This window comes from Halichondria panicea, chromosome 8 (genome assembly GCF_963675165.1).
Source record: "Halichondria panicea chromosome 8, odHalPani1.1, whole genome shotgun sequence".
NCBI classification, from domain to species: domain Eukaryota; kingdom Metazoa; phylum Porifera; class Demospongiae; order Suberitida; family Halichondriidae; genus Halichondria; species Halichondria panicea.
The window spans coordinates 65,919-77,367 of record NC_087384.1 but is presented as its reverse complement, the minus strand read 5'-3'; the positions used below and the strand labels follow the sequence as shown (position 1 = coordinate 77,367).

General features: G+C 47.9%; 1 protein-coding gene across 1 annotated transcript; it reads right to left on the bottom strand.

Annotated features, from left to right (window-relative positions):
- Positions 1 to 5: 5 nt before the first annotated feature.
- On the bottom strand, positions 6 to 7,472 carry LOC135339279 (rabankyrin-5-like). The gene is made up of 21 exons (XM_064535348.1): positions 7,422 to 7,472; positions 7,107 to 7,296; positions 6,797 to 7,054; positions 6,614 to 6,737; positions 6,408 to 6,557; positions 5,788 to 6,066; positions 5,518 to 5,711; positions 5,002 to 5,461; positions 4,784 to 4,943; positions 4,582 to 4,734; positions 4,348 to 4,527; positions 3,969 to 4,215; positions 3,060 to 3,228; positions 2,394 to 2,657; positions 2,139 to 2,339; positions 1,858 to 2,034; positions 1,661 to 1,808; positions 1,508 to 1,598; positions 1,327 to 1,451; positions 325 to 562; positions 6 to 270 (listed from the first exon to the last, which is right to left on the bottom strand). The coding sequence occupies exons 1-21, from the start codon at positions 7,435 to 7,437 to the stop codon at positions 138 to 140; spliced, it is 3,957 nt and encodes a 1,318-aa protein (XP_064391418.1). The 5' UTR covers positions 7,438 to 7,472; the 3' UTR covers positions 6 to 137.
- Positions 7,473 to 11,449: the final 3,977 nt, after the last annotated feature.

Genomic DNA, 11,449 nt, shown 5'->3' with positions numbered 1-11,449 from the left:
TAAAATTCAAGCAGCAAGCATTACATACAGTGTGCACACACATCAGAGAACATACTAACAACAATTCACAGAAACTAATAATCACATACAGTGTACAGCTAAGTCTAAGAGTTTGCTTAAAAATGTCCGCTACATATCTAACGTGATGATCCGAGCTTGAAGAGGTCAGAGCACACCTCACACACCCGCACTGGCTTGCTTAGATCAAACTTGAGAATGGGCATCTGATGGCTTGTGCATTGCTTGCACAGGAGGCGACCACAGTGTCGGCTAGAGGTAACAAAGAGTGGGGGTAAATGGAATACTGGCAGAGGTCATGCTTACCAGTGGTGTTTACGATGCGATATGTTGAACTTGAGGTTGCAATGCTGACAGAAGTTTCCCTCCAGCCATTGTGGTTCAGAGGTGATTTGCTCTAGTATTCTGAACAGTAGCTGTTTGGTGGCCACTGGAGAGTTGAAGATGCTCAGTCCTTGTTTGTTAGGGATGCTGGGATGTGCCCCGGCTAGTACCAGTGTGTCACACAGTGCAGTGGCACCATTGAGATAGGCCAGAAGTAGCGCTGTAAGTGGGGGGGGGGAGGGTGTAGAGTTGAGCATATTGAGTACCAATGTAAACAATTTTAGGATTTTCTGAAATGATGTGTTGCAATCCAAAATTTTGTCGGGGCCCTAATTTGTCATTTTTCGGCCTTGGACCATGGGCTGTTATTATTCATTTGGTATCGCCAAATTGGCAAATATTTTTATCTCTCAAGTATGACACCATTTGAACTATTTTTTTCTAAGCTTTCAGAAAATCCCCAAAAATTTGACATTGGATCCACAGAATTCAAGTTATGGCAGCCGAAAGAATCGCCGAACTATTGAATTGAACGGAGTGTAGTTGAACATCTTTCAACAGCATTAACTTGAGTATCATTGATCCAATGTCAAAAATTTTAGGATTTTCTGAAAGCTTAGAAAGAGACCTTTTAAATGATGTGTTGCAATCCAAATTTTTTTCGGGGCCCTAATTTGTCATTTTTTGGCCTTGGACCATGGGCTATTTATTATTCATGGTATCGCCAAATTGGCAAATACTTTTTTCTCTTAAATATGAACTTTGATGACACCATTTGAAAGGTATTTTTCTAAGCTTTCAGAAAATCATAAAATTGTTGACATTGGATATACGGAATTCAAGTTATGGCAGCTGAAAGAGTCCTGAAAGACAGGTTTATTTGTGAGAAAACACAAAGCTATAATTATATAGCCCATGCTTTCTCTTCTAAGATGGAGGACAAGTGTACACACACGGTAACGAGGTAGGGGGAGGGGCACTCACGAGTGTGTCCGTCCTCGTCCTGCTTGTCTAGAGGGAACCTCGGTGCAGTGCTCAAGAGCATACTGAATATGGCAGCTGCATTCTCACGCCCGTGCTTAGCCAGTAGATGGAGACACATCTGACCACTAGATAGGGGGTTAGGTGAAGTGGGAGGGGCTTAGGGAAAATGGGAGGGGCTTACCGAAGGTTGATGGAGAGTAGGTTCACAACACTTTCTTCTAGTAGGATCTTGGAGCAGATCATGTGACCCAGCTGCATTGCCACATGGAGAGCTGTACACACATCACATGACACGTTGTCAGTTATAATTATAATGATTGCACACTCTTCTAACCGTTATTTCCTGCCTCATCAGCAAGGTCAGGGTCCGCACTGTTCTCTAATAGGATAGAGAGGATAGAGGGGAAATCCCCCTCCACTGCCATATGGAGCACCCCCCTCTGGTGGTTGTCAATGTCAGTCACACGCGCGCCCGCTAACAACTGTAGGAGGTCAGGGGTCAAGGCTCAGTATAGGTCATTAAATGCTTACCAGATGTCTCACGAGTATCTCTGATCCTCCTTTGACGGCATAGTGTAGGGACGTATTGAGTGTGGGGTTCGTGACCTTTGAGTTAACATCTGCCCTCACACTGAGCAGGAAGATGACCCCCTCAGTGTCCTCGTGTAGAACAGCCAGGTGGAGGAAGTTCTGTCCCCGAGAGTCAACCTGTATACACCACAGTGGTGGGTTGGTTATATAGGGACTAGTTACATAGCAACAGATTATATAGGGACGGGTTACATAGCAACAGATTATATAGGGACAGTCACCTGCTCGGCAGCACTAGGTTCTCTGTTGAGGATAGACAGTCCGATTTGGTTGTCTTTGGTTGCCATGGCTACAGCAAACGGTGTTTGGTTGTTTTTGTCTCGTACGGTGAGGTCAAGGTTCGCCTGAGTCAGCAGTATGTCCGAGCAGCGTGGTTGCTTACAAGAGATGGAGACATGGATAGCACAGCGTCCATCAGAGTCCTGTGTGTGTGGGCGTGTGTGTGTGTGTAGGGCACAGGACATGACCACACACACCTTAGCGTTGATGTCAGCCTGATGTTCCACTAGACAGCGCACCACTTCCTGGAGACCTCTCATGGCGGCCATATGAAGGGGTGGGGCAAACACTCCCTCCAAGCCCCCAGGAGCTGGACGAGATGGACTGTTGATATCTGCTCCTTTACGAATGAGGAAACAAGCCGAGGTAGTATCATGTAGTAGGATAGCTCTGTGCAGTAGAGTGATGGTGGTCCCATCAGTGGAGCGATGCCAGGAGTTAGGATCACAGCCGTGCACTATCTGAGGGGGGTAGAGATACTGATATGATGAGGGGTAGAGATACTGATATGATGAGGGGTAGAGATACATGAGGGGAGGTACATACAGTACATGTATTGTAGCACTACCAAACAGATGCATCTTTTAGGTTTGAAATTGACACAAGTTATGGCCTTTTAAAGTTATATCTCTGAAACAGGCCTGATTCTGCTAACACTAGACAAGGTATATGAGCTAGTAGTGTACCAGTTTAGCAGCGACTGCCTCTTGCTAACACTGGACAAGTATATGAGCTAGTGGTGTACCAGTTTAGCAGCGACTGCCTCTTGCTAACACTGGACAAGTATATGAGCTAGTGGTGTACCAGTTTAGCAGCGACTGCCTCTTGCTAACACTGGACAAGTATATGAGCTAGTAGTGTACCAGTTTAGCAGCGACTGCCTCTTGTTTGCTGCGTAGTGCCACCCAGAGAGGGGAGTTCCCCTCACTGTCAGCCTGGTTCACATCCACTCCCAACTCACACAGTCGATCTGCCACGTCCTCTAGTTGATGACGCAATGCAAGGATCAGCAAGCTCTCATTCTGAGGAGTTCTAGGAAACAAACACTTCGTTATCATTTATAATAGACAAAAACAACAACTACAGTACATGTACTTCACAACACACACAACACACTGGCTCCTACACACAACACACTGGCTCCTACACACAACACACACAACACACTGGCTCCTACACACAACACACACAACACACTGGCTCCTACACACAACACACACAACACACTGGCTCCTACACACAACACACACAACACACTGGCTCCTACACACAACACACACAACACACAGGCTCCTACACACAACACACACAACACACTGGCTCCAACACACAACACACACAACACACTGGCTCCTACACACAACACACACAACACACTGGCTCCTACACACAACACACACTGGCTCCTACACACAACACACACAACACACTGGCTCCAACACACAACACACACAACACACTGGCTCCTACACACAACACACACAACACACTGGCTCCTACACACAACACACACAACACACTGGCTCCTACACACAACACACACAACACACTGGCTCCTACACACAACACACACAACACACTGGCTCCAACACACAACACACACTGGCTCCTACACACAACACACACAACACACTGGCTCCTACACACAACACACACAACACACTGGCTCCTACACACAACACACACAACACACTGGCTCCTACACACAACACACACAACACACTGGCTTCTACACACATGCCGCCTCATGTAGGTATATAATTTATACATACTTCTTCTTGAAGTTAGCTCCATTGTCCAGGAGGTAGCGTGCTGCCTTAGCCTTCTCCCTCACTATGGCAACATACAACATGCCCGGAGCATCACTGTCTGTGCTCTCAATGTCAGCCCCAGCATCAAGCAGTTCCTGTGCCACCATGAATAGGTTGGTCCACAGTGCTAGACTCAGTGGTGTCTCTTCTGATCCATCTCTCAGGTTCACATTGAGACCCACTTCCAGTTTACCAGAGCTGCTAGTACCTACAGGATAACGTAATTATTTGAATGGCCATAAACTTTAGTTCATTTTGGGCCTGTTTTTGACAAAATACCCATGGCTATATTTTCCTAAAAATGGGAAATTATGGCCTTTTTCAATTGAGCATCTATTACCTTTGTGGTGTAGCAACACTCTGACCACTGGTGGGTGATTATAAGCAATGGCCAAGTGGAGGGCAGTCCGCAGGCCAGGGTCAAAGGTCACATCAAACTGCTCGGCTGATTCAATGAACTCTCTCTCATTAGTGGGTGGGGCAAATGGGGGCGTGGCACCATGCTGTGATGCTGGGGTACCTAGGGAGTGAGATTAAATGACATAATTATGATACAAATTATGAATTGTTGTACCTGTAGCACTGGATCTAAGAGATGAGTGGGTGTGGCCTGACTTAGTGGGAGGGGCACTGATCACATGATACCCTGATGGTAGTGGAGGGGGCGTGTCCTCTTCCTCCTCACTGTCCGAGCCAAATGGGTTTGTGTTGAATGGATTCACAGCAACTGGAGGGGAAGTCCCTGTCATTAATCCTGGGTAATTAGTAGACCTTACCTCTGCTCATTGACGGACTCTCCTTAGGGAAGGTTGCCATGGTAATCCCTCCACTGATCATTTGCAATGTCTCTGCCATATCGGGAGGATTGTAGTGTGAGGGTTGTGAGGGTGGAGTGGGCGGGTGTGAGCTCTGTGAGGACGAGTAACCACTGCCCGCCTACACACACACAATACACACATTACACACACCACACTACACTTACATATGTACCTACCTGTACAGTGTAAGAGAGAGCCTCGAGTGGAGTGGGTGTGGTCAGAGAGTCTTGTCGGGTAGTGGGCGGGGTCTTGACAAGTGGGCGTGGCTTGAGGGCAGTCTGTTGGTTGGGATCTGCTCCACACTCTAGCAATACACCTACAAGAGTCTCCAGCCCATTCATGGCAGCTAAATGAATAGGGGCTTCCCCTTTGCTGTTCTTGTTATTAGGAAGAGCCCCCTTGTGTACTAGGAACACAGCAGCTGCTTCCTTACTCTCCAGTATAGCGCTATGAAGTGCAGAGTTGCCACTGCGAGTATCCACTGCATCAATATTAGCTCCTCTGAGTATAAGGCGTGCAGCAAAGGTGTGGTCATGCTCTGAGAGGTCAGTGCTGTGTAGGTAGCCAGTGTCCAGGTCTAACAGGGCCAACCATAATGCAGTCTCAGAGCTATTGTTACGCAGCTCAAGGTTCAACCTGTACACACAGTAGTGAGGTATAGGCTAGTACAATGAATGAGAGGGTGTGCTTACACTGGGTTGGTCAGTAAGATAGTGAAGACATCTTCATTGCCTGCTGTAATAGCACGTTGAAGTGGAGTAGCTCCAGTACTGTCTTGAGAGTCAGGGTTGGCATGATACTCCAGCAAGAGGCTGGCTATCTGAGCCATGGACTCAGTTGGCCAGGGAGCATCCTTAACAGCCACACTAGACACGTGGGCCAGGGCCTACACACAGCACATGGTGACCATCACAATAAGTTGTTATTAGGAATGATCACAGCTGGACCACACTCTAATATACCTGTGAGGGATTATAAGCAGCTGCCAGGTGAAGTGGAGTCTCCTGGGTACTGCGTCGAGGTAGAATAGTATTAGCTCCATTCTTGATGAGGAAGGAGGCTGCAAAGGTGTCCCCTCTCAGGATAGCCAGGTGTAAGAGACTGTTCCCATCACTGTCCAGAACATCCACATCACAGTTATTACCCACCAGTGTGCTGGCAATGCTGTCATGGCGATGTAAGAGGGCAAGGTTGAGAGGAAGGTTGCCATCACTGTCACACTCATTCAGCTTGCCAGGCAGCTACAGTGAGGAGAGGGTGAGGGTGAGGGTGGGGGTGAGGGTGAGTGTGGGGGTGAGGGTGGGAGTGAGGGTGAGGGTGAGTGTGGGGGTGAGTGTGGGGGTGGGGGTGAGTGTGGGGGTGAGGGTGGGAGTGAGGGTGAGTGTGGGGGTGGGGGTGAGTGTGGGGGTGAGGGTGAGTGTGGGGGTGAGTGTGGGGGTGGGGGTGAGTGTGGGGGTGAGGGTGGGAGTGAGGGTGAGTGTGGGGGTGGGGGTGAGTGTGGGGGTGAGTGAACGTGTAAGGAATCTACTGCATCCTGTTACACACATGAGTGGCCAATAACAACGTCAATATACACTAGTACCTGTGAGTTGAACTCTATGAGGAACAAGAAGACAATGTCTTCCCTACAATGCAGGATGGCGAGGTGGAGGGGATGGTTTGTGTGAGCCTTAAATATCTCATATAACAATGGAGCAGTCATCTCAGCAAAGTCACTCGTGTTTAGATTGCTCTGTGTGTGGACGCAACCAATCAGATCACAGTATTGTTCAGTGGTGGGGGACTTACCCAATGACTAGAGATCATTTGGAGGCAGTATTTCTTGAGATTATCAGCCGAGTGCTCCTCTGATGCTTGGTAGAGCTTGATACAATTCCTTACAGTCACACTAGACACCAGCGACCCCTCACATCTACACACACACACACACACACACACACATATCACACACACCACACACTGCCCACTCACTTCTCCTTGAGTTGGCCTAGATGATACTTGTTAGCTGCTGCTAGTAACTCTATCATGGCTGTTTGGTCAGAGGGTAGGATGATACTGTCAGTGTAGACCCAGCGAATCATGCTCCCAGCTACAAAAGGTGTCATGTGACTCAAGTCAAGCTGATTGGTCGATGATAAGGTCTCGTCTTGTGTCCAATGTCGACTCCTCGCCACTAGGATGAACTTATGAGCTGGTATCCTCCGATCAGCCAGCACCACCTCCATGTCACTGTGTGCATGGATACAGTCACACTCATACTGTATATACAAGGCATACATACCTGTACAGGGATTTGTCATACAGGTCTGACACCACCTTGAGCAGCCTTGACACAAAGTGGTCAGGTCCTACACTACCAGACGTGGCTAAGACACGGGAATACTTCTGTTCGAGCTCTGCATGACGTTGCTGTAGCTTCACATACTGGGCCCTGAGAAGGTCCAGATGTTGCTGTAGCTTGGCTGCTTCGTCTGCAAGGATAAACACACACAGTCTTTTAACCTCTAATAGTAGCACTTGTAGCTATCCACACAGCATTAGCCCTAGCTACTCACTATCTGTAGTGCAGGCAACACTATACTACTGTACTACTTACTAGAAGAGGCAGCCATTTCTTTCCAAGGTAGATAACGACCACGCCCACCATTCAAACACAATTTAATATGTTTGGGATGCGGGGGCGTGGTTACTATGAGTAGCCCCACCCCCTCTGTACTAAACCAGCCACCCACGTTTCTTAGCAAGAATGGGATGGCATAGCCTCGATTCCAGGCCGCTCTCAGTTGAGAAGACGCGAAGGAGCTGGGATCGAGGCTAGGGATGGCAATTTTAAATTGTGGTTTTACTCTGTTGCAAGTGCACTGCTTTATGTAGATAATGTACCGGTATTTATGCAAGAGTCATTGCCAAATAACAGCCTATTTATTCCTCATTCAGTGTAAACCACGAGCATAACACAACGTATCACATATATAAAGTAAAGAGATCAGTATGTAAAGTAAAGAGATCAGTATGAGTCATATGACCTGCATTCCAAAGCCTCTCAGTGCCCATTTATAGCCAGCATAATTCTCACTCAACATGCATGCTCAGATAATGATAATATTGCTACCCCAGGCCTAACAGTGGAGAGCTTTAGAGAGTCAACCTCTTTATTATAGGGTACTGTATTCTCATCTGTGCAGGTTGCCCTGTTGTTGACCCCCCCCCCCCCCCCCCCCCATAGAAGATTGCAAGAAGATGATCACAGTGCTGTAGACAGGGTGGTGCTAATGCTCTAGCTGGCTGATAATAAGTGCCCACTGTCTCCTCTAATTACTCCATGTGGTCACATCCTTTACAACCAACTTGTAGCAAGTGGACCGTAATGACTACATGTAAGGCAACATTCACCTGTAGCCATTACATGTATATTAGTGTCATTGTACCCTTTCCATTTCTATAACAGTACCCTGAATTCAGATGTAATGTCTACCCACTCTACAGGACTTACCTTCAGGATTGCTGCTGCCACTGTGTGAGGCTGCCCAACACACACCTAGCTGTACCCCAGGATTGCTGCTGCCACTGTGTGAGGCTGCCCAACACACACCTAGCTGTACCCAAGGATTGCTGCTGCCACTGTGTGAGGCTGCCCAACACACACCTAGCTGTACCCCAGGATTGCTGCTGCCACTGTGTGAGGCTGCCCAACACACACCTAGCTGTACCCCAGGATTGCTGCTGCCACTGTGTGAGGCTGCCCAACACACACCTAGCTGTACCCCAGGATTGCTGCTGCCACTGTGTGAGGCTGCCCAACACACACCTAGCTGTACCCAAGGATTGCTGCTGCCACTGTGTGAGGCTGCCCAACACACACCTAGCTGTACCCCAGGATTGCTGCTGCCACTGTGTGAGGCTGCCCAACACACACCTAGCTGTACCCCAGGATTGCTGCTGCCACTGTGTGAGGCTGCCCAACACACACCTAGCTGTACCCCAGGATTGCTGCTGCCACTGTGTGAGGCTGCCCAACACACACCTAGCTGTACCCCAGGATTGCTGCTGCCACTGTGTGAGGCTGCCCAACACACACCTAGCTGTACCCCAGGATTGCTGCTGCCACTGTGTGAGGCTGCCCAACACACACCTAGCTGTACCCAAGGATTGCTGCTGCCACTGTGTGAGGCTGCCCAACACACACCTAGCTGTACCCCAGGATTGCTGCTGCCACTGTGTGAGGCTGCCCAACACACACCTAGCTGTACCCCAGGATTGCTGCTGCCACTGTGTGAGGCTGCCCAACACACACCTAGCTGTACCCAAGGATTGCTGCTGCCACTGTGTGAGGCTGCCCAACACATCACATACCTAACCCACATCTCCTCCACTGAGTTGAGTTATCCATCAACTCACTGTACCCAGTGTGTGTGTGTGTGTGTCCAGTGGTGTGTATGGTTTAGCGCTTTATAGCTAGGAGGGGATCCTTTATTGTGTCTTAATTAAATTACTTAATTGATTGTAACAGTACAGTACTACAAAACCATAATTAACCTCAAGTGTGTACCGTAGTTATTGGTAAAAATTCGTGAAGAATGTTCTAGAGTATGCTCTTAAGTTTACTTTCTCTGAATCTGATTGGTGGATCGAGAAGGAATAAAGGCCAGACCTCGTGGCAGAATGCCATTATTTTGCTACCTACCCCTAAGGCAAGTGATGTGCTGCGCTTGTGTGTGTATGGCTCTACTCTTGTCACTACTCTCTCTCTCTCTCTCTCTGTATGTGAAACGGAGGGACTGCCACTCCATCATCCTGCCACTTGAACACTTGGAGCTGTGCGCGCAGAGACTGCAGGAGGAGACCTCCACTCCATCATCCTGCCACTTAAACACTTAGAGCTGTGCGCGCAGAGACTGCAGGAGGAGACCTGCTACCCATTCCAGTGGGTAAGTTACTGTGTGTCTGATTGTTAAGTTTATTGCAACAAATATCTCGAGATACGATAGAGAGGTCAGGTTGTTTTCCATGCACAGAGGCAAAGGTTAGGCCAAAACTTCCTCTAGGAACACATTTATTTGAGCTTGTGTGCATGGCAGGTGGCCCATTATCTTTGTGTGGCTGGTATCTAGGTTCGTAGTGCAGAACTAGTTAGTTGCATTGAATGACTAGAGCTTTGTACAGTTGAGTGGTGGGATCATGCCTCAGAGTGATGTAGAGCCTGTGCTAGGCCCTGCCTTCAGGACTAGCTGTAACCCTGTTGACCTGGTGTTACGACCAGTAAGTCGAGCGTCTTGAGTGATCCTTGCCTTTCGGGAAAACTCAACAGTATTGCTCCGTTCATTTTTCTAGATTCCTTGTTTTTGGGATTCTGCCATCGCGTTGCGGTACTGGTAGCCCTGAAGGCATGGGATTTAGAAATCTGAACAGACAATACTGCCCAATGGGGACGTGAGGACACTTGCTGGTGATTGGATCAGGAATGATGCAGGATAGCTACGTTGTCATGACTTGATCGTACCGAGCATGCCACAGGTCCTGGCACAGGTTCTATGTTGCTCTGAGACGTGATACCATTCATTTTACTGTTCACTGATCCATTCACTCAATTCAGTTACCTTGTTCTGTACTCTCTAGGGGACAATAGATGATTGGGTGGTACAACCTTTGACCTCTCATGGTAATCTGTCTGGTGAGATTATAACTTGATTTGTGGTGTTTGGTGGATTGAATTCTTCAGTTGTTGTTGTGTTGTATTCAGATCTTCATTGGTTGTGTTAGAGAGGTCAGGTTGTTTCCATGCACAGAAGCAAAGGTTTATTGATCTTGTGTGCATGGCAGGTGGCCCATTATCTTTGTGTGGCTGGTATCTAGGTTCGTAGTGCAGAACTAGTTAGTTACATTGAATGACTAGAGCTTTGTACAGTTGAGTGGTGGGATCATGCCTCAGAGTGATGTAGAGCCTGTGCTAGGCCCTGCCTTCGGGACTAGCTGTAACCCTGTTGACCTGGTGTTACGACCAGTAAGTCGAGCGTCTTGAGTGATCCTTGCCTTTCGGGAAAACTCAACAGTATTGCTCCGTTCATTTTTCTAGATTCCTTGTTTTTGGGATTCTGCCATCGCGTTGCGGTACTGGTAGCCCTGAAGGCATGGGATTTGGAAATCTGAACAGAGCAATACTGCCCAGTGGGGGCGTGAGGACGCTTGCTGGTGATTGGATCAGGAATGATGCAGGATAGCTACGTTGTCATGACTCGATCGTACCGAGCATGCCACAGATCCTGGCACAGGTTCTATGTTGCTCTGAAACATGATACCATTCACTTTACTGTTCACTGATCCATTCACTCAATTCAGTTACCTTGTTCTGTACTCTCTAGGGGTGTACAATAAATAGATAAGGTGATTGGGTGGTACAACCTTTGACCTCTCATGGTGATTTGTCGGTGATATAATAAATATGGTTTGAAGTGTTTGGTGGTTTCGAAATCTTCAGTTGTTTGGATCTTCAGTTTTTGTGTTGTGTTTCAGTGGATGCAATTGTTGTGGTTGTTGGAATGTGTGTTGTCTCAAGGCTGGAAATTGTTGTCTAACCAGTCGATGGCACACACACAGGCACTTGTTATACTCGCCTATTGCTCAGTC